Source organism: Phaenicophaeus curvirostris, unplaced genomic scaffold, assembly GCF_032191515.1.
Source record: "Phaenicophaeus curvirostris isolate KB17595 unplaced genomic scaffold, BPBGC_Pcur_1.0 scaffold_51, whole genome shotgun sequence".
NCBI classification, from domain to species: Eukaryota; Metazoa; Chordata; class Aves; order Cuculiformes; family Cuculidae; genus Phaenicophaeus; species Phaenicophaeus curvirostris.
The window spans coordinates 476,169-499,902 of record NW_027206674.1 but is presented as its reverse complement, the minus strand read 5'-3'; the positions used below and the strand labels follow the sequence as shown (position 1 = coordinate 499,902).

Genomic DNA, 23,734 nt, shown 5'->3' with positions numbered 1-23,734 from the left:
CAGGGGACATGGGGGGACATGGGGATCCCAGGGGATCCCAGGGGTCGGGGGGGCCCAGGGGTCATTGGGGTCATGGGGTCACAGAGGTCACCGAGGGTCCCAGGGGTCGGGGGGGATCATGAGGGTCACAAGGGTCCCAGGGGTCAGGGGGGTCCCAGGGGTCAGGGGGGTCGTGGGGGTCGTGGGGGTCACAAGGGTCCCAAGAGTCAGGGGGGTCCCAGGGGTCAGGGGGGTCCCAGGGGGTCCCAGGGGAGGCCAGGGGGGTTCTGGGGGTCCCGGCGCGGGGGGGGTCTCGGGGGTCCCGCCCCCCCCCTCACCGCCAGGGCCACCCCCAGGTCCTGCTGCAGCCGCCGGTGCTGAGCCCGCAGCCCCGGGGGGGGCCCGGGGGGGGGCAGGGGGCACCGGGGGGTCCCCATGGTTGGGGGGGGGGTGGCTTGGAGCAGCTCCCAGACTCTAGGGGGAGGGGGAGAGAAATGATGGGGGGGGGGTCCAGACACCCCCCTACCCACAGGACACCCGACCCCCCCCCTACACCCCTAGTTCCCCCCCCCCCCGGACCCCTCAATGACCCCCCCAGACCCCCAAGTGCCCCCCCCCAGGACCCCCAAACCCCTCCAGGACCCCCCAATGACCCCCCCCCGGAGCCCTAATGACCCCCCAGACCCCCAAGTGCCCCCCCCGGACCCCCAAACCCCTCCAGGACCCCCCAATGACCCCCCCCAGAGCCCTAATGACCCCCCAGACCCCCAAGTGCCCCCCCCAGGAGCCTCCAAACCTCCCCAGGACCCCTCAATGCCCCCCCGAGACCCCCAAGTGCCCCCCCGGGACCCCCCAATGACCCCCCCAGAACCCCAACTGCCCCCCCCAGGACCCCCAAACCCCTCCAGGACCCCTCAATGACCTCCCCCAGACCCCCAAGTGCCCCCCGGGACCCCCTCAGACCGCCAAGTGTCCCCCAAGACTCACAACCCCCCCTCCCGGACCCCTCAATGACCCCCCCAAGGACCCCCAAATCCCCCAGGACCTCTGAATGACCCCCCCCCGCCCCCCAAATGCCCCCCCAGCCCTCCAAGTGCCCCCCAGGATCCCCCAAACCCCCCTGCAACCCCTCAATGACCCCCCCCAGACCCCCAAGTGCCCCCCCCTACCCCCCCACGATCCACCCCCGGGCTCTCCCTATGCCCCCAGCCCCCCCAAGCCCCCAGACCCCCTTGATGCCCCCCAAAACCCCCCAGACCCCCCCAAGCCCCCCCAATTCTCCCCCCCCCCCACGCACGTGCCACCCCGGCTGCTGCTCCCCTCGCCCCCCCCTTTGTCTCTATGGCAACGGGACGCTCGGCCGCTCATTGGCTGCCTCGACACACCCAAGATGGCGGCGCCGGCGGCTTCCACACTCAACATGGCGGCATCCGGAAGAGACCGGAAGTGGCCCCTCTGAGGCTTCCGGTTCCGCCGTGTGGACCCTGAACCGGGCGCGCGCGGAGCGCCTCGCGGTACCGAGGGGGCCTATAGGGCCTATAGGGAGCTGTGGGGCCTATAGCGGCTTCTAGTAGGGCTATGGGGGCCTATAGGGGTTTTATAAGGGGCTACAGGGGGCTATGGAGACTATAGGGGGATATTGAAGGGTTATGGGGGTCTATGGGGGTTCTATAAGGGACTATAGGATGATTATGGGACCGATAGCGGGATATAGAAGGGGCTATGGGGGCCTATAGGAGTCTATAGGGATTCTATGAGAGGCTGTAGGATGATTATGGGAGTTATAGCGGCGTATAGGGGGAGCTGTGGGGGCCCCTAGGGGTTTATATGGCTTCTGTAAGGGTCTATAGGGGGCTATGGGGCCTATAGTGGGATATAGGAGGGGCTGTGGGGACTGCTAGAGGTCTATAAGGGTTTTATAAGGGGCTATAGAATGATTATGAGGGCTGTAGTGGGATATAGGGGAGCTATGGGGACCCACACGGGTCTGTAAAAGTTCTATAAGCAGTTATAGGATGACTATGGGGACTACAGTGGCATAGAGGAGGAGCTGTGGGGGCCCCCTAGGGATCTATAGGATTTCTATAAGGGGCTATAGGATGACTATGGGGGGTTGTGGGAAGCTATAGGGTGACTGTAGGGCGGAATGGGGGGCCTATAGGGGGCCTGGTGGGGGATACGGGATCTATAGTGGGATATGCAGGGGGTTGTGAGTGCCTATAGGGGTCTGTAAGGGTTTTATAAGAGGCTATAAGGTGACTGTAGGAAGTATAGGACGGCATAGGAAAAGTCGTGTGTATTTTTAGGAACGTGTGAGGATTTTATAGGGGTTATAGAATGACTGTGGGGGCTGTAGTGGGATATAGGAGGGGTTGTGGGGGCGTATAGAGATATAAGTGTTTTATAAGGGGCTATAGAGAGCGTATGGGGGCCTATAGAAGTTTATAGGGATTCTGTAAGGAGCTATAGAACGACTATGTGGGTTGTAGCAGAGCATATAAAATCTAAGGCAGTTTCTATAGCGATTTTTGTAGAGGTCCCGTGAGTGTCTATAGTGGAGGGTCTCTATAGGGATTCTATAGGGGGTGTCTGTAGCAGGGAACTCTATAGGGGCTCCGCAGTGGTGGTCTTTGTGGGCTCTATAGGTGCGTTATAGGGACTGTTTATTTTAGGGGGTCTTTAGAGGGGTTCTATAGGGGGTCTCTATGGAGGGGGGTCTCTATGGAGGGGGGTCTCTATGGAGGGGGGTCTCTATGGGGGTTTCCAGGGTCTCTATAGGGTCTCTATACGGTCCCTGTAGGCCCCAGCCATGCTGCCCCCCTCCTTGCTGCTGCTGCTGCTGCCGCCGGTGCTGCCGGGAACCCTGGAGGTGACGCGGCCCCGGGGCGTCTCGCTCTCCAGTGAGGGACTGGGGGGGACTGGGAGGGACTGGTGGGCACGGGGGGGGCACTGGGAGAGACTGGGGGGGCACTGGGTGGTGCTGGGAGGGACTGGGGGGCACGGGGGGGGCACTGGGAGAGACTGGGGGGGCACTGGGAGAGACTGGGGGGGCACTGGGAGGGACTGGGGGGGCACTGGGTGGTGCTGGGAGGGACTGGGGGGGCACTGGGAGAGACTGGGGGGACACTGGGTGGTGCTGGGAGGGACTGGGGGGGCACTGGGTGGTGCTGGGAGGGACTGGGGGGGCACTGGGTGGTGCTGGGAGGGACTGGGGGGCACTGGGGGGGCACTGGGAGAGACTGGGGGGGCACTGGGAGAGACTGGGGGGCACTGGGTGGTGCTGGGAGGGACTGGGAGGGACTGGGGAGGCACTGGGTGGTGCTGGAGGGGCGCTGGGGGGGCGCTGGGAGAGACTGGGGGGGCACTGGGTGGTCCTGGGGGGTTACTGGGAGGCACTGGGGGTTACTGGGAGGCACTGGGGGTTACTGGGAGGCACTGGGGGCACTGGGAGGCACTGGGGGTTACTGGGAGGCACTGGGGGGTTACTGGGAGGCACTGGGGGGTTACTGGGAGGCACTGGGGGTTACTGGGAGGCACTGGGGGCACTGGGAGGCACTGGGGGTTACTGGGAGGCACTGGGGGGTTACTGGGAGGCACTGGGGGGTTACTGGGAGGCACTGGGGGTTACTGGGAGGCACTGGCCCCCCCAGACCTGCCGTTCTACGAGGCGTCGCGGCCCTTCACCTGCCTGGACGGTTCGGCCTCGTTGCCCTTCGCCCGCGTCAACGACGACTTCTGCGACTGCCCCGACGGCTCCGACGAGCCCGGTCAGAGCCCCCGCACCCCGAAAACCCCAACCGCACCCCGAAAACCCCAACCGGACCCCAAAAACCCCAACCGGACCCCGAAAACCCCCAAAACAGACCCCAAAAATCCCAGACCGCACCCCAAAACCCCCAAAACAGACCCCAAAAACCCCAACCGGACCCCAAAAACCCCAACCGGACCCCAAAAACATCCCCCTGTACGACAAAAACACCCCCCTGCACCCCAAAAATCCCAACCGGACCCCAAAAACCCCAACCGGACCCCAAAAACATCCCCCTGTACCACAAAAACACCCCCTGCACCCCAAAAATCCCAACCGGACCCCAAGAAACCCAATCAGATCCCAAGAACACCCCCCCGCACCCCAAAATCCTCAACCGGATCCCAAAAACACCCCCCCTGCACCCCAAAAAACCCAACCGGACCCCAAAAACACTCCCCAACCGGACCCCAAAAAACCCAACTGGACCCCAAAAACATCCCCCTGTACCACAAAAACACCCCCTGCTCCCCAAAAATCCCAACCGGACCCCAAGAAACCCAATCAGACCCCAAGAACACCCCCCCTGCACCCCAGAAAGCCCAACCGGATCCCCAAAAAGCCCAGTCGGACCCCAAAAACACCCCCTTGCCCCCCAAAAAGCCCAACCGGACCCCAAAAAGCCCAACTGGACCCCAAAAACGCCCCCCTGCACCCCAACACCCCCAACCGGACCCCAAAAACCCCCACCGGACCCTAAAAACCCCCAAAACAGACCCCAAAACCCCCAACTGGACCCCAGAAATCCCCAACCGGACGCCAAAAACAACCCCCCGCAACCCAAAAAGCCCCAATTGGACCCCAAAAAACCCAACGGGACCCCAAAAGCAGCCCCCCGCACCCCAAAAATCCCCAACCAGACCCCAAAAACACTGCCCTGCACCCCAAGAAATCCCCAGCCGGACCCCAAGAAATCCCCAACCGGACCCCAAAACCCCTTCGACTGGACCCCAAAAACCCCCAACTGGACCCCAAAACCCCCAACTGGACCCCAAAAACATCTCCCTGCACCCCAAAAAGCCCAACCGGATCCCCAAAAACACACCCCTGCACCCCAAAATTCCCAACCGGATCCCAAAAAACCCCAACTAGACCCCAAAACCCCCTCCGTGTGCCCCCCAGGCACCCCAAAACTGCCCCCCAACCCCTCCCTGTGCCCCCCAGGCACCCCCAACTGCCCCCCAACCCCTCTGTGTGCCCCCCAGGCACCCCAAAACTGCCCCCCAACCCCTCCCTGTGCCCCCCAGGCACCCCCAACTGCCCCCCAACCCCTCTGTGTGCCCCCCAGGCCCCCCAAAACTGCCCCCCAACCCCTCCGTGTGCCCCCCAGGCCCCCCAAAACTGCCCCCCAACCCCTCCGTGTGCCCCCCAGGCCCCCCAAAACTGCCCCCCAACCCCTCTGTGTGCCCCCCAGGCACCCCAAACCTGCCCCCCAACCCCTCTGTGTGCCCCCCAGGCACCCCAAACCTGCCCCCCAACCCCTCTGTGTGCCCCCCAGGCACCCCAAAACTGCCCCCAACCTCTCCCTCTGCCCCCCAGACACCCCCAACTGCCCCCCAACCCCTCCGTGTGTCCCCCAGGCACCCCAAAACTGTCCCCAACCCCTCCGTGTGCCCCCCAGGCACCCCCAACTGCTCCCAACCCCTCTGTGTGCCCCCCAGGCACCCCAAAACTGCCCCCAACCCCTCCGTGTGCCCCCCAGGCACCCCAAAACTGCCCCAACCCCTCTGTGTGCCCCCCAGGCACCCCCAACTGCCCCCCAACCCCTCCCTGTGCCCCCCAGGCACCCCAAAACTGCCCCCCAACCCCTCTGTGTGCCCCCAGGCACCCCAAAACTGCCCCCCAACCCCTCTGTGTGCCCCCCAGGCACCCCCAACTGCCCCCCAACCCCTCTGTGTGCCCCCCAGGCCCCCTAGACCTGCCCCCAACCCCTCTGTGTGCCCCCCAGGCCCCCCAAACCTGCCCCCCAACCCCTCTGTGTGCCCCCCAGGCCCCCCAAAAGTGCCCCCAACCCCTCTGTGTGCCCCCCCAGGCACCCCAGAACTGACCCCCAACCCCTCCGTGTGCCCCCCAGGCACCCCAAAACTGCCCCCCAACCCCTCTGTGTGCCCCCAGGCACCCCAAACCTGCCCCCCAACCCCTCTGTGTGCCCCCCAGGCACCCCCAACTGCCCCCCAACCCCTCTGTGTGCCCCCCAGGCCCCCCAAAAGTGCCCCCAACCCCTCTGTGTGCCCCCCAGGCACCCCAGAACTGACCCCCAACCCCTCCGTGTGCCCCCCAGGCACCCCAAAACTGCCCCCCAACCCCTCTGTGTGCCCCCCAGGCACCCCCAACTGCCCCCCAACCCCTCTGTGTGCCCCCCAGGCACCCCAAACCTGCCCCCCAACCCCTCTGTGTGCCCCCCAGGCACCCCAAACCTGCCCCCCAACCCCTCTGTGTGCCCCCCAGGCACCCCAAAACTGCCCCCCAACCCCTCTGTGTGCCCCCAGGCACCCCAAAACTGCCCCCCAACCCCTCCCTGTGCCCCCCAGGCACCCCCAACTGCCCCCCAACCCCTCCCTGTGCCCCCCAGGCACCCCCGCCTGCCCCAACGGCCGCTTCCACTGCACCAACGCCGGATTCCGGCCTCGAACCATCCCGGCCGCCCACGTCAACGACGGCGTCTGCGGTGAGGGGGGCCCCCCCCCAACCCCGAGCAGTTTTGGGGTCCCTGGGAGGGATTTGGGGGTTCTCGGAGGGGATTTGGGGGTCCCAGGGGCGTTTGGGGGGGTCCTTCGGGAGGCCTTGAAGAGCTTTGGGGTCCTTGAGGGGGGAAGATTTGGGGATCGCAGGCGGTCCCGGGGGGGGGTTTGGGGGTACTGGGGGGGGGTCCCAGAGGTGGGGGGGGGTGCTGGGGGGGGTCCCCAAGATGCTGAACCCCTCCCTTTCCCCCCCCCCTCCCCCTAGATTGCTGCGATGCCAGCGATGAGTATGAGACTGGGGTCTGTGAGAACACCTGCAAGTGAGACTGGGGGGGACTGGGGGGGACTGGGGGGGGACTGGGAGGGGATTGGGGGACTGGGAGGGACTGGGAGGGACTGGGAGGGGATTGAGGGGGACTGGGAGGGAACTGGGATAACTTGGGGGGGGTTTGGGGGGACTGGGAGGTGACTATGGAGGGAATAGAAAGGGATTGAGGGTTACTGGGAGGCACTGGTGGTTACTGGGAGGCACTGGGGGGGTCTGAGCTGTCCCCCCCCACCCCGCGCAGGGAGCTGGGCCGGCGCGAGCGGGAGGCTCAGCAGCGTCGAGCGGAGCTGGAGCGCGAGGGGTTCCGGGTCAAACAGCGCCTGGCGCAGGAGGCGGCCGCGGGGCGGCTCGAGAAAGAGGTTCGGGGGGTGCCTGGGGGGGTTTTGGGGGTCCTAGGAGTGATACTGGGGGTCCTAGAAGGGAGATTGGGGGTCCAGGGGGGGGCTTTGGGGGTCCTAGGAGTGATACTGGGGGTCCTAGAGGGGAGATTGAGGGTCCAGGGGGGGCTTTGGGGGTCCTAGAAGAGATATTGGGGGTCCTAGAGGGGAGATTGGGGGTCCGGAGAGGGGTTTGGGGGGCCTGGAGGAGAGATTGAAGGTTCTGGGTGGGGTTTGGGGGGCCTAGAAGGGATATTGGGCGTCCGGGGGGGGCTTTGGGGGTCCTAGGAGTGATACTGGGGGTCCTAGAGGGGAGATTGAGGGTCCAGGGGGGGCTTTGGGGGTCCTAGAAGAGATATTGGGGGTCCTAGAGGGGAGATTGGGGGTCCGGAGAGGGGTTTGGGGGGCCTGGAGGAGAGATTGAAGGTTCTGGGTGGGGTTTGGGGGGCCTAGAAGGGATATTGGGCGTCCGGGGGGGGCTTTGGGGGTCCTAGGAGTGATACTGGGGGTCCTAGAGGGGAGATTGAGGGTCCAGGGGGGGCTTTGGGGGTCCTAGAAGAGATATTGGGGGTCCTAGAGGGGAGATTGGGGGTCCGGAGAGGGGTTTGGGGGGCCTGGAGGAGAGATTGAAGGTTCTGGGTGGGGTTTGGGGGGCCTAGAAGGGATATTGGGCGTCCGGGGGGGGCTTTGCGGGTCCTAGAAGAGATATTGGGGGTCCTAGAAGGGAGATTGGGTGTTTGGGGGGGGGGGTTGGGGGTCCTAGAGGGGAGATTGGGGGTCGGGGGGGGGGGCTTTGGGGGTCCTAGAGGGGATATTGGGGGTCCTAGAGGGGATATTGGGGGTCCTAGAAGGGAGATTGGGGGTCCGGGGGGGGCTTTGGGGGCCTAGAAGCGATATTGGGGGTCCTAGAGGGGATATTGGGGGTCCTAGAAGGGAGATTGGGGGTCCGGGGGGGGCTTTGGGGGCCTAGAAGCGATATTGGGGGTCCTAGAAGGGAGATTGGGGGTCCGGGGGGACTTTGGGGGTCCTAGAAGAGATATTGGGGGTCCTAGAGGGGAGATTGGGGGTTGGGGGGGGGCTTTGGGGGTCCTAGAAAAGATATTGGGGGTCCTAGAGGGGAGATTGGGGGTCCAGGGGGGCTTTGGGGGTCCTGGAAGAGATATTGGGGGTCCTAGAGGGGAGATTGGGGGTCGGGGGGGGGGCTTTGGGGGTCCTGGAAGGGATATTGGGGGTCCTGGGGGGGCTTTGGGGGTCCTAGAAGGGAGATTGGGGGTCCTAGGTGGGGGGGGTGTGTGGTTTGGGGGGTGTCTGAGTTTTGGGGTCCCCCAGGAGCGCCTAGGGAGGGGGTTTTGTGGGGGTGTCTGAGTTTTGGGGTCCCCTAGGAGGGGTTTGGAGGGATTTTGGGGGGTGTCTGAGTTTTGGGGTCCCCCAGGAGGGGTTTGGAGGTCTTTTGGGGGGTGTCTGAGTTTTGGGGTCCCCCAGGAGCGCCTGGGGGGGCTGCGAGCGGCGCGGGGGGGGCTGGAGCAGCGCGTGGGGGCCCTGCGAGCGGCCAAGGACGAGGCCGAAGGCCCCGAACGAGCCGCCAAGGAGGAGCAGCAGCGGCGGCGCCTCGGTGAGGGGGGGACCCCAAAACCGGGGGGCACCCCAAAAATCGGGGTGGGGTTTGTGGGATCCCTGGGACCCCCAAAAGTTGGGGGGACACACACCCCAGAGTGGGGAGGAGGGAGCTTTGAGACCCCTAGAAGGATGCGGGGGGCTATGGGACCCCCAAAGTGAGAGAGAGGGGGGTTGTGGGACCCCCAAAACAAGGGGGGGGCTATGAGACCCCCATAGGGAGGGGGGGGACCCCAAAATTGGGGAGGGGGGCACCCTAGAGTGAGGGAGAAGGGTCTGGGGGGACTCCTCTGGGACCCCTAGACTTGGGGGGGGCTATGTTGGATTTTGGGGTCCCCTAGGATGGAATGGGGGGGGTCTGTTAGATTTTGGGGTCCCCCGGCTGGTTTGGGGAGGGTCTGTTGGCTATTGGGGTCCCCTAGGGTGGAATGGGGGGGGGTCTGTTGGATTTTGGGGTCCCCCTGGCTGGTTTGGGGGGGGTCTGTTGGCTATTGGGGTCCCCTAGGATGGAATGGGGGGGGGTCTGTTGGATTTTGGGGTCCCCCTGGCTGGTTTGGGGGGGGTCTGTTGGCTATTGGGGTCCCCTAGGATGGAATGGGGGGGGGTCTGTTGGATTTTGGGGTCCCCCTGGCTGGTTTGGGGGGGTCTATTGGCTACTGGGGTCCCCTAGGATGGAATGAGGGGGGTGTCTGTTGGATTTTGGGGTCCCCTGGCTGGTTTGGGGGGGTCTATTGGCTACTGGGGTCCCCTAGGATGGAATGAGGGGGGTGTCTGTTGGATTTTGGGGTCCCCTGGCTGGTTTGGGGGGGGTCTGTTGGCTATTGGGGTCCCCTAGGATGGAATGGGGGGGTGTCTGTTGGATTTTGGGGTCCCCTGGCTGGTTTGGGGGGGGTCTGTTGGCTATTGGGGTCCCCTAGGATGGAATGGGGGGGGATCTGTTGGATTTTGGGGTCCCCCCTGTGATTTTGAGGCAGCCTCTGGATGTTGGGGTCCCCCCAAGATGGAATTGGGGGGGTGGGTCTCCTGGATATTGTGGTCCCTTAGGATGGAATGGGGTGGAGGGGGGTGTGTATTATATTTTGGGGTTCCCTGGCTGGTTTTGGGGGGGCGGGGCTGGGATTTTGGGGTTCTGGGGGGGGGTGTCTCTGGATTTTGGGGTGTCTCCTGGAGCTGCCCCCCCAGAGCAGCGCGAGGCGGCGCTGGCGGCTCAGGACGCGGCTCGTGCGGACGAAGCTTTCAGGGCGCTGGATGCCGACGGCGACGGACGGTGAGGGGGGGGGGGGGCACCCCCTTTTTTTTTTTGGGGTGGGGGGCACCCAGGACCCCCCCAAACCCCCTCTCTGTGTCCCCCCAAAAAGGCTGACGGCGGCCGAGCTGCGAGCGCGCCCCGAGCTCGATGGCGACGGCGACGGGGACGTCTCCGAGGAGGAGGTGGGGACTGCTCCCAGTTGGAGGGGTTTCCCTCCCAGTTTGGGGGTTTCACTCCCAGTTTAGGGGGGTCTCTTCGTAATTTGGGGCGTCACGCCCAGTTTGAGGGGGGCTGCTCCAGTTTAGGGGCTTTCACTCCCAGTTGTGGGGTGTCTCTTCCTAATTTGGGGTGTCTCTCCCAGTTTGGGGGGGGCTGCTCCCAGTTTGAGGGGTTTGACTCCCAGTTTGGGGGTTTCACTCCCAGTTTAGGGGGGTCTCTTCGTAATTTGGGGCGTCACTCCCAGTTTGAGGGGGGCTGCTCCCAGTTTAGGGGCTTTCACTCCCAGTTTGGGGGGGCTGCTCCCAGTTTGAGGGGTTTCACTCCCAGTTTGGGGGCGTCTTCTCCCAGTTTGGGGGTTCAACTCACAGTTTTGGGGTGTCTCTTCCTAATTTGGGGCGTCACCCCCAGTTTGAGGGGGGCTGCTCCCAGTTTCAGGGGTCTCCTCCCAGTTTGAGGTGTCTTTTTCCAGTTCGGGGGTTTCATGTCTTCTCCCAGTTTGGGGTCCCCGTTCCCAGTCTGGGGTCCCTGTTCCCAGTTTGGAGTCCCTGTTCCCAGTCCATCCCAGTTTGGGGTCCCCGTTCCCAGTTCGGGGTCCCCGTTCCCAGTCCCTCCCAGTTTGGGGTCCCCATTCCAGTTCGGGGTCCCCGTTCCCAGTCCGTCCCAGTTCGGGGTCCCCATTCCCAGTTCGGGGTCCCCATTCCCAGTCCCTCCCAGTTCGGGGTCCCCGTTCCCAGTTCGGGGTCCCCGTTCCCAGTCCTCCCAGTTTGGGGTCCCCGTTCCCAGTTCGGGGTCCCCATTCCCAGTTCGGGGTCCCCATTCCCAGTCCCTCCCAGTTCGGGGTCCCCGTTCCCAGTTCGGGGTCCCCATTCCCAGTCCCTCCCAGTTCGGGGGTCCCCGTTCCCAGTTCGGGGTCCCCATTCCCAGTTCGGGGTCCCCATTCCCAGTCCCTCCCAGTTCGGGGTCCCCGTTCCCAGTTCGGGGTCCCCATTCCCAGTCCCTCCCAGTTCGGGGTCCCCATTCCCAGTTCGGGGTCCCCATTCCCAGTCCCTCCCAGTTCGGGGTCCCCGTTCCCAGTTCGGGGTCCCCATTCCCAGTCCCTCCCAGTTCGGGGTCCCCGTTCCCAGTTCGGGGTCCCCATTCCCAGTCCCTCCCAGTTCGGGGTCCCCATTCCCAGTTCGGGGTCCCCATTCCCAGTTCGGGGTCCCCGTTCCCAGTTTGGGGTCCCCATTCCCAGTTCGGGGTCCCCGTTCCCAGTCCCTCCAGTTCGGGGTCCCCATTCCCAGTTCGGGGTCCCCATTCCCAGTTCGGGGGTCCCCGTTCCCAGTCCCTCCCAGTTCGGGGTCCCCATTCCCAGTTCGGGGTCCCCATTCCCAGTTCGGGGTCCCCGTTCCCAGTTTGGGGTCCCCGGTCCCAGTTCGGGGTCCCCGTTCCCAGTCCCTCCCAGTTTGGGGTCCCCATTCCCAGTTCGGGGTCCCCATTCCCAGTTTGGGGTCCCCATTCCCAGTTCGGGGTCCCCGGTCCCAGTCCCTCCCAGTTCGGGGTCCCCGTTCCCAGTTCGGGGTCCCCATTCCCAGTCCCTCCCAGTTCGGGGTCCCCGTTCCCAGTTCGGGGTCCCCGTTCCCAGTCCCTCCCAGTTCGGGGTCCCCGTTCCCAGTTCGGGGTCCCCATTCCCAGTCCCTCCCAGTTCGGGGTCCCCGTTCCCAGTTCGGGGTCCCCGTTCCCAGTCCCTCCCAGTTCGGGGTCCCCGTTCCCAGTTCGGGGTCCCCGTTCCCAGTCCCTCCCAGTTCGGGGTCCCCATTCCCAGTTCGGGGTCCCCGTTCCCAGTTTGGGGTCCCCGTTCCCAGTTCGGGGTCCCCGGTCCCAGTCCCTCCCAGTTCGGGGTCCCCATTCCCAGTTCGGGGTCCCCGTTCCCAGTCCCTCCCAGTTCGGGGTCCCCATTCCCAGTTCGGGGTCCCCATTCCAGTTCGGGGTCCCCGTTCCCAGTTTGGGGTCCCCATTCCCAGTCTGGGCTCCCCAGTTTGGGGTCCCCGTTCCCAGTTCGGGGTCCCCGTTCCCAGTCCCTCCCAGTTTGGGGTCCCCATTCCCAGTTCGGGGTCCCCGTTCCCAGTCCCTCCCAGTTCGGGGTCCCCATTCCCAGTTCGGGGTCCCCGTTCCCAGTTTGGGGTCCCCGGTCCCAGTTCGGGGTCCCCGTTCCCAGTTCGGGGTCCCCGTTCCCAGTTTGGGGTCCCCGGTCCCAGTTCGGGGTCCCCGGTCCCAGTCCCTCCCAGTTCGGGGTCCCCATTCCCAGTTTGGGGTCCCCATTCCCAGTTCGGGGTCCCCGGTCCCAGTCCCTCCCAGTTCGGGGTCCCGTTCCCAGTTCGGGGTCCCCGTTCCCAGTCCCTCCCAGTTCGGGGTCCCCGTTCCCAGTTCGGGGTCCCCATTCCCAGTCCCTCCCAGTTCGGGGTCCCCGTTCCCAGTTTGGGGTCCCCATTCCCAGTCCTCCCAGTTCGGGGTCCCCGTTCCCAGTTCGGGGTCCCCATTCCAGTCCCTCCCAGTTCGGGGTCCCCGTTCCAGTTCGGGGTCCCCGGTCCCAGTCCCTCCCAGTTCGGGGTCCCCGTTCCCAGTTCGGGGTCCCCATTCCCAGTTCGGGGTCCCCGTTCCCAGTCCCTCCCAGTTCGGGGTCCCCATTCCCAGTTCGGGTCCCCATTCCCAGTTCGGGGTCCCCGTTCCCAGTCCCTCCCAGTTCGGGGTCCCCATTCCCAGTTCGGGGTCCCCGTTCCCAGTTTGGGGTCCCCGGTCCCAGTTCGGGGTCCCCGGTCCCAGTCCCTCCCAGTTTGGGGTCCCCATTCCCAGTTCGGGGTCCCCATTCCCAGTTCGGGGTCCCCGTTCCCAGTTCGGGGTCCCCGTTCCCAGTCCCTCCCAGTTCGGGGTCCCCGTTCCCAGTTCGGGGTCCCCGTTCCCAGTCCCTCCCAGTTCGGGGTCCCCGTTCCCAGTTCGGGGTCCCCATTCCCAGTTTGGGGTCCCCGTTCCCAGTTTGGGGTCCCCGGTCCCAGTCCCTCCCAGTTCACCCAGTTTCCCGCAGGCGCTGGTTGGGGGGGGGCTCCCCCTGGACCCCGACTCCTTCCGCCAGAGCCTCTGGGGGCGCCTCCGCGACCCCCCCCAGGTGGGGGGCCCCACATTTTGGGGGGGGGGGGGGGAGTGTCCCTGGATTTTGGGGGGGTCCCAGAGCTTTAGGGGGGGCTCCTGGGTTTTGAAGTGGGGGGGTGTCCCCACATTTTGGGGGTTCCTGAGGTTTTGAGGAGTCCTGGATTTTGGGGGGGTCCCAGTATTTGGGGGGGTTCCTGGATTTTGGGGGGGGGGGTGTCTTGGGTTTTGGGGGGGGGGTCCCAGAACTTTTGGGGGGGTCCCTGGGTGTTAGGGGGGGTCCCAGACCTTTGGGAGGGGTCTCTGGGTTTTGGGGGGGGTCCCTGGGTTATGGGGGGGTCCCAGACTTTTAGGGGGGTCCTTAGGTTATGGGGGGGTCCTTAGGTTATGAGGGGGGGTGTCCCTGGATTATGGGGGGGTCCCAGAGCTTTGGGGGGGGGTCTCTGGGTGTTAGGGGGGGTCCCAGAGCTTTGGGGGGGTCGTTAGTTTGGGGGGGGGGTCCAGAGCTTTGGGGGGGGTGTCTCTGGGTTATGGGGGGGTCCCAGACCTTTAGGGGGGTCCTTAGGTTGTGTGGGGGGGGTGTCCCTGGGTTATGGGGGGGTCCCAGAGCTTTGGGGGGGTCTCTGGGTTATGGGGGGGGGTCCCAGACCTTTAGGGGGGTCCTTAGGTTATTGGGGGGGGGGGGGTGTCCCAGACCTTTAGGGGGGGTCCTTAGGTTATGGGGGGCGGATCTCTGTGTTATGGGGGGGTCCCTGTGGTTTGTGGGGGGGGTCAGAGCCTTGGGGGGGTCCCAGGCCTTTGGGGGGGGGGTTCCTATGTTTTGGGGTGCCCCCAGTTTTTTTTGGGGGGGTCCTACCTTATGTTTTCCCCCCCCAGGACGAGGCCAAGCCCCCCCCCGAGCCCCCCCTGGAGGAGACGCCGCCCCCCCCCGAGGAAGAGGAGGAGGAGGAGGAGGAGGAAGGCCCCGAGGAAGAAGAGGACGATGAAGCCGGAGCTGAGGAGGAGCTGAAGGTTTGGGGGGGCCCCCCACCTCCAAATCCTGCTTGGGGGGGGGGGGCCTGACCCTGCTGACCCCCCCACCCCCCCTCTTTTCCAGGTGCCCCCCCCCCAGCACCCCGAGGAGAAAGGGCCCCAGGAGGAGACCCCCCCGGAGCCCCCGTTTGATGCCGCCACCCAGGCCCTCATCGACGGTGAGGGGGGGGTCAGGGAGTTTGGGGGGGCCCTGAGGGGGTTTGGGGGGGGCCGGGGAGGTTCGGGGGGGGGGTTGGAGCAAGGACTTGGGGGGTTTGGGGGTCCCCGGGGGGCTTGGGGGGGGCTGGAGCTTGGTTTGTGGGGGGTTGGGGGGGATTTCGGGGGGTCCTCGGGGGTTTGGGGGGGTCTGTTGGGGTCCTGAGGGGTTTGGGGGGGTCCTGGGGCGGGGTTGGAGTAAAGACTTGGGGTCTGGGGAGGGTTTTAGGGGGTCCGGGAGGGGGTTGGGGCAGGGACTTGGGGGGTTTGGGGGTCCCCGGGGGGCTTGGGGGGGGCTGGAGCTTGGTTTGGGGGGGTTCCTGGGGGTTTGGGGGCGTCTGTTGGGGTCCTGAGGGGTTTGGGGGGGTCCTGGGGGGGGTTGGAGCAAGGAGTTGGGGTCTGGGGAGGGTTTTAGGGGGTCCTGGGGGAGGTTGGGGCAGGGACTTGGGGGTTTGGGGGTCCCCGAGGGGCTTTGGGGGGGCTGGAGATTGGTTTGGGGGGGCCCTGTGGGGTTTGAGGGGTTTGGGGGGTCCCTGGAGGATTTGGGGGGTCCTGGGGTGGGTTTGGGGCAGAGACTTGGGGGTTTGGGGGTCCCCGAGGGGCTTTTGAGGGGGGAGGCGGGGTTGGAGCTTGGTTTGGGGGGGTCCTGGGGGGTTTGGGGGGGCCCCGTGGGGTTTGAGGGGTTTGGGGGGGTCCCTGGAGGATTTGGGGGGGTCCTGGGGGGGGGGGTTGGAGCAAGGATTGGGGGTTTGGGGGGGTCCTGGAGGGTTTGGGGGGGGGTCCTGGAGGGGGGTTGGGACTTGGGGGTTTGGGGGGGCCCTGGGGCTTTTTTTGGGGGGGACTGAGGGGTTTAGGGGGGGACTTGGGGGGTTGGGGGGAGTCTAGAGATTAGTGGGGGGGGGGGGTGTCAATTTGGGGTTCCCCCCGTGACCCCCCCCCCCCTTTCAGCTGCCGAGAAGGCTCGTCAGGAGCTGGCGGAGGCCGAGCGGGAGCTGAAGGAGACCGAGGAGTCCATCAGGTGGGGGGGGGCACCTGGGGGGGGGCACCCCCTTTTTTTGGGGTGGGGGGGCACCCCCAAACCTTTTTTGGGGGGACACCCCCCTTTTAAACCCCCCCGTGGGGAACCCTCCCCCCTCTTTGTCTCCCGTGCCTCAGTTTCCCTTTGGATTGGGGGGATTTGGGGAGGGCAAGACCCCCTTTTTTTGGGGGGGGGCACCCCTAAACTCCTCCTACTGCGGGGGGGGCACCCCCAAACCTCTTGGGGGGGGGCACCCCCTATTTTAACCCCCCCACGAAGGCCCCCGCCCCCTCCTCTGCCCCCACGTGCCTCAGTTTCCCCTTGGATCGGGAAGGTTTGGGGAGGGGGGGGGCAGGGTTTTGGGGGGGGGCTCGGGGTTTTTTGGGGTGGGGGGGTTTGGGGGAGCCCCTGGAGCCCCCCGAGTGACCCCCCCGCGCCCCCCCCAGGGCTCTGGAGCAGGAACTGGCCTTCGATTTCGGCCCCCAGGGCGAGTTCTGGTACCTGCACGGCCAGTGCTACGAGCTGCCCACCAGCGAGTGAGGGGGGGCTCTGGGGGGGCTGGGGGGGTATGGGGGGGCTGGGGGGGGGACAAAGGGGGGGCTCTGGGGGGGCTCTGGGGCTGGGGGGGGCTGTGGCGTGGGAAAAGGGGGGGCTATGGGGGGGCTCTGGGGCTGGGGGGGCTGTGGCGTGGGAAAAGGGGGGGCTACGGGGGGGGGCTATGGGGGGCTCTGGGGGGGCTCTGGGGCTGGGGGGGCCGTGGCGTGTGAAAAGGGGGGCCTATGGGGGGGGCTATGGGGGTGGGGGGGGACAAAGGGGGGGCTATGGGGGGGCTCTGGGGCTGGGGGGAGGGAAAGGGGGGGCTGTGGGGGGGCTCTGGGGCTGAAACTGGGGGGGCTGTAAGGTTGGAAATGGGGGGGCTGTGGGGCTGGAATTGGGGGGCTCTGGGGGGGCTCTGGAGCTGAAATTGGGGGGCTGTAGGGTTCAAAATGGGGGGGCTGTGGGGCTGGATTTGGAGACCTGTGGGGCTGGAACTGGGGGGGCTGTGGGGCTGGATTTGGGGGGCTGTGGGGCTGGAATTTGCGGGGCTCTGGGGCTGGAATTGGGGGGGCTGTGGGGGGCTGGAATTGGGGGTCCCGGGGCTGGATTTGGGGGGGCTGTGGGGCTGGATTGGGGGTCCTGGGGCTGGATTCGGGGTCCCGGGGCTGGATTCGGGGTCCCGGGTCAGGATTTGGGGGGTCCTGGGTCAGGATTTGGGGGGGTCCCGGGTCAGGATTCAGGGTCCTGGGTCAGGCCTGGGGGTCCCGGGGCTGGATTTGGGGGTCCCGGGACTGGATTTGGGGTCCAGGGCTGGATTGGGGGTCCCGGGGCTGGATTCGGGGTCCCGGGTCAGGATTTGGGGGGTCCTGGGTCAGGATTGGGGGTCCCGGGTCAGGATTTGGGGGGTCCCGGGTCAGGATTCGGGGTCCCGGGTCAGGCCTGGGGGTCCCGGGGCTGGATTCGGGGTCCCGGGTCAGGATTTGGGGGGTCCTGGGTCAGGATTTGGGGGGTCCCGGGTCAGGCCTGGGGGTCCCGGGGCTGGATTCGGGGGGGCTGTGGGGCTGGATTGGGGGGGTCCCGGGTCAGGATTTGGGGGGTCCCGGGTCAGGATTTGGGGGGTCCCGGGTCAGGATTCGGGGTCCCGGGTCAGGCCTGGGGGTCCCGGGGCTGGATTTGGGGGGGCTGTGGGGCTGGATTGGGGGTCCCGGGTCAGGATTGGGGGTCCCGGGCTCCATGTCCCCCCGTCCCCAGGTACATTTACCGTCTCTGCCCCTTCAAACGAGTCTCCCAGAAGCCCAAACACGGCGGCGCCGACACCAACCTGGGGTGAGGGGACACCCCGCGGCCCCCCTCCTGTCCCCTCATGTCCCCCCGTGTCCCCTCATGTCCCTGTGTCCCCTCATGTCCCTGTGTCCCCTCGTGTCCCCCTGTGTCCCCTCGTGTCCCCCTGTGTCCCCCTGTGTCCTCTCATGTCCCTGTGTCCCCTCATGTCCCTCTGTGTCCCCCTGTGTCCCCTCATGTCCCTGTGTCCCCTGTCCCCTTGTCCCCCTGTCTCCCCTCATGTCCCCCTGTGTCCCCCTGTGTCCCCTCATGTCCCCTGTCCCCCTGTGTCCCCCTGTGTCCCCTCATGTCCCCTGTCCGCCTGTGTCCCCCTGTGTCCCCCTGTGTCCCCCTGTGTCCCCCCGTGTCCCCCCGTGTCCCCTCATGTCCCTGTGTCCCCTGTCCCCTCGTGTCCCCTTGTATCCCCTCGTGTCCCCCTGTGTCCCCTCATGTCCCTGTGTCCCCTGTCCCCTCATGTCCCCTGTCCCCCTGTGTCCCCCCGTGTCCCCTCATGTCCCTGTGTCCCCTCATGTCCCTGTGTCCCCTCGTGTCCCCTCGTGTCCCCCTGTGTCCCCCTGTGTCCCCTCATGTCCCTGTCCTTTCATGTCCCCTTGTGTCCTCCTGTTTCTCCTCCTGTCCCTGTGTCCCCTGTCCCCTTGTGTCCCCATGTCCCCTCATGCCCCCCTGTCCCTTCATGTCCCCGTGTCCCCTGTCCCCTCGTGTCCCCCTGTGTCCCCTCATGTCCCTGTGTCCCCTGTCCCCTTGTGTTCCCCCATGTCCCCTCATGTCCCTGTGTCCCCTGTCCCCTTGTGTCCCCCTGTGTCCCCTCATGTCCCTGTGTCCCCTGTCCCCTCGTGTCCCCCTGTGTCCCCTCATGTCCCTGTGTCCCCTGTCCCCTTGTGTTCCCCCATGTCCCCTCATGTCCCTGTGTCCCCTGTCCCCTTGTGTTCCCCCATGTCCCCTCATGTCCCTGTGTCCCCTGTCCCCTTGTCCCCCTGTGTCCCCTCATGTCCCTGTGTCCCCTGTCCCCTTGTGTCCCCATGTCCCCTCATGCCCCCCTGTCCCTTCATGTCCCCGTGTCCCCTGTCCCCTCGTGTCCCCCTGTGTCCCCTCATGTCCCTGTGTCCCCTGTCCCCTTGTGTTCCCCCCTGTCCCCTCATGTCCCCGTGTCCCCTGTCCCCTTGTGTCCCCATGTCCCCTCATGTCCCTGTGTCCCCTGTCCCCTCGTGTCCCCCTGTGTCCCCTCATGTCCCTGTGTCCCCTGTCCCCTTGTGTTCCCCCATGTCCCCTCATGTCCCTGTGTCCCCCGTGTCCCTGTGTCCCCCCATGTCCCCCTGTCCCCCTGTGTCCCCTCATGTCCCCGTGTCCCCTGTCCCCTTGTGTCCCCATGTCCCCTCATGTCCCCGTGTCCCCTGTCCCCTCGTGTCCCCCTGTGTCCCCTCATGTCCCTGTGTCCCCTGTCCCCTTGTGTTCCCCCATGTCCCCTCATGTCCCTGTGTCCCCCGTGTCCCTGTGTCCCCCCATGTCCCCCTGTGTCCCCTCATGTCCCCGTGTCCCCTGTCCCCTCCTGACCTCCCTGTCCCCTCATTTCCCCCCATGTCCCCTCATGTCCCCATGTCCCCGACCCCTCATTTCCCCTCATGCCCCCTCATGTCCCCATGTCCCTGTGTCTTCTCACATCCCCTCTTGTCCCCCGTGTCCCCTCATGTCCCTGTGTCCCTTGTCCCCTTGTGTCCTCATTCCCAGTCCCTTCCTGTCCCCTTATATCTCCATGTCCCCGTGAGCCCTCTCGTCCCTGTCCCCCTGTGTCCCCTCACCCCTCGTGTCCCCATGTCCCCATTCTCAGTCCCTTCATGACCTTGTGTCCCCTCATGTCCCCTCATGACTTCCCTGTCCCCTCATTTCCCCGTGTCCCCTTGTGTCCCCTCATATCCCCGTGTCCCCTAACCCCTCATGTCCCTGTGTCCCCGTTCTCAGTCCCCTCATGTCCCCTGTCCCCTCATGTCCCCTCATATCCCCGTGTCCCCAGTCCCCTCATGACCTCTCTGTCCCTTCATTTCCCCATGTTCCCTGTCCCCCCATGTCCCCTGTCCCCCCATGTCCCCTGACCCCCTCACGCCCTGGTGTCCCCCCCGTGTCCCCCCCGTGTCCCCTGACCGCTGTCCCCGTCCCCGCAGGACGTGGGGCTCGTGGTCGGGCCCCGAGGACGATCGGTTCCGCTCGATGCGCTACGAGCAGGGCACGGGCTGCTGGCAGGGCCCCAACCGCTCCACCACCGTAAGGTCCCCACCGCGTCCCCACCGCGTCCCCATGGCCCTTGGGGGGTCCCCACAGGGTCCCTACAGCGTCCCCGTGGCCCTCAGGGGGGCCCCATGGTCTTCAAGAGGTCTCCACTGTGTCCTCGTGGCCCTCAGGAGGTCCTCACGGTGTCCTCGTGGCCCTCAGGAGGTCCTCACGGTGTCCTTGTGGTCTTCAAGAGGTCCCCATGGTCCTCAGGGGGTCCCCACAGTGTCCTCGTGGCCCTCAGGAGGTCCTCACGGTGTCCTCGTGGTCTTCAAGAGGTCCCCATGGTGTCCCCATGGTCCTCAGGGGGTCCCTACAGCGTCCCCGTGGCCCTCAGGGGGTCCTCATGGTCTTCAAGGGGGTCCCACAGTGTCCTCGTGGCCCTCAGGAGGTCCTCATGGTGTCCTCGTGGTCTTCAAGAGGTCCCCACGGTGTCCCCATGGCCCTCAGGGGCTCCCCATGGTCTTCAGGGGGTCCCCACGGTGTCCCCATGGCCCTCAGGGGCTCCCCATGGTCTTCAGGGGGTCCCCACGGTGTCCCCATGGCCCTCAGGGTGTCCCCATGGTCTTCAGGGGGTCCCCATGGTGTCCCCATGGCCTTCAGGGGGTCCCCACAGGGTCCCTACAGCGTCCCCGTGGCCCTCAGGGGGTCCCCATGGTCGTCAAGGGGTCCCCAAAGTGTTCTCATGGTCCTCAGGGGGTCCTCACGGTGTCCTCGTGGCCCTCAGGAGGTCCTCAGGGTGTCCCCACGGCCTTTGGGGGGTCCCCACAGGGTCCCTACAGCGTCCCCGTGGCCCTCAGGGGGTCCCCATGGTCATCAACGGGTCCCCACAGTGTCCTCATGGCACTCAGGAGGTCCTCATGGTCCTCAGGGGGTCCCCACAGTGTTCTCATGGTCCTCAGGGGGTCCTCAAGGTGTCCCTACAGCCCTCAGGGTGTCCCCATGGTCTTCAGGGGGTCCCCACAGTGTCCCCATGGTCTTCAAGGGCTCTTCATGGTGTCCCCATGGTCCTCAGGGGGTCCCCACAGGGTCCCTACAGCGTCCCTGTGGCCCTCAGGGGGTCCCCAAGAGGTCCCCACAGTGTTCTCATGGTCCTCAGGGGGTCCTCAAGGTGTCCCCACGGCCCTCAGGGGGTCCCCATGGTCTTCAGGGGGTCCCCACGGTCTTCAAGGGGTCCTCATGGTGTCCCCATCCCTTGGGGTCCCCTATGTCCCCTGGCGGGGGGGGGGTGTCCCTGTCCCCTGGGGTGTCCCCACGTCCTCTTGGTGGGTGTCCCTGTCCCTCGGGGTGTCCCCTCGGGGGGGTCCCTGTCCCCTCGAGGGGTTCCTTGTGTCCCCTAGCCAGGTGTCCCCATCCCTTGGGGTCCCCTATGTCCCCTGGGGGGGTGTCCCTGTCCGCTAGAGGGGGTCCCTATGTCTTCTAGGTGGGTGTCCCTGTCCCCTGGAGGGGGGTCCCCATCCCTTGGGGTGTCCCCTGGGGGTTGTCCCTGTCCCCTGGGGTGTCCCTATGTCTTCTAGGTGGGTGTCCCTGTCCCCTGGAGGGGGGGCCCCTGTCCCCTAGAGGGGGTCCTGATGTCACCTAGGGAGGTGTCCCCATGCTTTGGGGTTCTGTATGTCCCCTGGGGGGTGTCCCTGTCCCCAAGGATGTCCCCACGTCCTCTTGGTGGGTGTCCCTGTCCCCTCGAGGGGGTCCCTGTGTCCCCTAGGCCGGTGTCCCCATCCCTTGGGGTCCCATATGTCCCCTGGGGGGGCTGTCCCTGTCCCCTGGGGTGTCCCTATGTCTTCTAGGTGGGTGTCCCTGTCCCCTGGAGGGGGGTCCCCATCCCTTGGGGTCCCATATGTCCCCTGGGGGGGTGTCCCTGTCCTCTGGGGTGTCCCCACGTCCTCTTGGTGGGTGTCCCCATCCCTTGGGGTGTCCCCTGGGGGGGTCCCTGTCCCCTCAAGGGGTTCCTTGTGTCCCCTAGCCAGGTGTCCCCATCCCTTGGGGTCCCCTATGTCCCCTGGGGGGGGGTCCCTGTCCCCTCGAGGGGGTCCCCTTGTTCCCTGTGTCCCTGGGGGGGGTGGTTCCCGTGTCCCCCGGTGTCCCCATGTCCCCCCCCCCCCCCCCCCCAGGTGAAGCTGACGTGCGGGACGGAGACGGCGGTGACGGCGGCGTCGGAGCCGAGTCGCTGCGAGTACCTCCTGGAGCTGGTGACGCCGGCGGCGTGCCGCGGGCCCCCCGAGCACGACGAGCACGACGAGCTCTGAGCCCGCGCACCACGGACCCCCCCGGCCCGGCCCCTCGCACGAGGAAAACCCCCCCGTACAAGGAACCCCCCCCTCTTGCACGAGGGAACCCCCCCTGTACAAAGAAACCTCCCCTCGCACGAGGGAATCCCCTGCTCACACGAGAAACCCCCCCTTATACAAGGAACCCCCCCCCCTCTTGCACGAGGGAACCACTTCCTCGCACGAGGGACCCCCCCCGTACAAGGAAACCTCCCCTCGCACGAGGGAGCCCCCTGCTCACACGAGAAAACCTCTCCTTGTGAAAGAAACCCCCCCCTCTTGCACGAGGGAACCGCTTCCTTGCACAAGGGAACCCCCCCTGTACAAGGAAACCCCCCCCCCTTGCACGAGGGAACCCCCCCTGTACAAGGAAACGTCCCCTCGCACGAGGGAATCCTCTGCTCACATGAGAAACCCCCCCTCTTGCACGAGGGAACCCCCCCTGTACAAGGAAACCTCCCCTCGCACGAGGGAATCCTCTGCTCACACAAGAAACCCCCCCCTCGTGCAAGAGGGAACCGCTTCCTCGCACAAGGGAACCCCCCCCCTTGCACGAGGGAACCCCCCTCTCGCACGAGAAAACCCCCTCTCGCACGAGAAAAACTCCCTTGTGCGAGGAAACCCTCCTTGCACGAGGGTGTCCGTCCCCCCCCCCAGCCCAAGGAGCCCCTTTGCGCCCCCCCTCTGGGCTCCGTGCCTCAGTTTCCCCTCGCGAGGGGAGAGGATTAAGGGGGATTTGGGGGGGATTAGGGGGATTTAGAGGGGATTAGGGGGGATTTGGGTCAGTTTAGGGGGGGATTGGGGGGATTAGGGGGGGGTTGGAGAGGATTAAAGGGGATTTAGGGTGGATTAAGGGGGGTTTGGGGTGGATTAAGGGGGATTTGGAGGGGATTAGGGTCGATTTGGGTCAGTTTAGGGATGGATTAGGGGGGTTTGGAGAGGATTAAGGGGGGTTTGGAGAGGTTCAAGGGGGATTTGGGGTGGATTAGGGGGATTTGGAGAGGATTAAGGGGGAGTTGGAGGGGATTAAGGTCAATTTGGGTCAGTTTAGGGATGGATTAGGGGGATTTAGAGAGGATCAAGGGGTATTTGGGGTGGATTAAGGGGGATTTGGGGTGGATTAGGGGGTTTGGAGAGGATTAAGGGGGGTTTGGAGGGGATTAAGGTCGATTTGGGTCAGTTTAGGGATGGATTAGGGGGGTTTGGAGAGGATTAAGGGGGGTTTGGAGAGGTTCAAGGGGGGTTTGGGGTGGATTAGGGGGGTTTGGAGAGGATTAAGGGGGATTTGGGGTGGATAAGGGGGATTTGGAGGGGATTAAGGTCGATTTGGGTCAGTTTAGGGATGAATTAGGGGGGTTTGGAGAGGATTAGGGGGGGTTGGAGTGGATTAAGGGGATTTAGAGTGGATTTGGGTCAGTTTAGGAATGGATTAGGGGGGTTTGGTGTGGATTAGGGGGATTTAGAGAGGATTAAGGGGGATTTAGGGTTGATTTGGGTCAGTTTAGGGGTGGATTAGGGGAGTTTTGGGATGGATCGGGGCAGTTTAGGGAAGGATTGGTGGGATTTGGGGTTGATTAGGAGGGGTTCGGGGTAATTCGGGATGGATCGGGGGGATTTGGGATGGATTAGGGGGATTTTGGGATGGGTTGGTGCAGTTTAGGGAAGGATTGGGGGGATTTGGGGTAATTCGGGATGGATTAGGGG

General features: G+C 65.5%; 1 protein-coding gene across 2 annotated transcripts; it reads left to right on the top strand.

Annotated features, from left to right (window-relative positions):
• The first annotated feature begins 1,451 nt into the window (after nt 1-1,451).
• On the top strand, nt 1,452-22,537 carry PRKCSH (PRKCSH beta subunit of glucosidase II). 2 transcript variants are annotated; one of them, XM_069881500.1, is made up of 17 exons: nt 1,452-1,493; nt 2,780-2,879; nt 3,630-3,746; nt 6,360-6,455; nt 6,734-6,788; nt 7,038-7,155; nt 8,656-8,785; nt 9,970-10,054; nt 10,146-10,218; nt 13,317-13,397; nt 14,255-14,389; nt 14,475-14,568; nt 15,554-15,623; nt 16,070-16,159; nt 17,412-17,486; nt 19,658-19,757; nt 21,875-22,537. In XM_069881500.1, the coding sequence occupies exons 2-17, from the start codon at nt 2,789-2,791 to the stop codon at nt 22,007-22,009; spliced, it is 1,545 nt and encodes a 514-aa protein (XP_069737601.1). In that variant the 5' UTR covers nt 1,452-1,493; nt 2,780-2,788; the 3' UTR covers nt 22,010-22,537. The 2 variants fall into 2 exon arrangements, with proteins under 2 accessions (XP_069737601.1, XP_069737600.1); XM_069881499.1 differs by having other exon boundaries at nt 10,146-10,221; nt 13,314-13,397.
• Nucleotides 22,538-23,734: the final 1,197 nt, after the last annotated feature.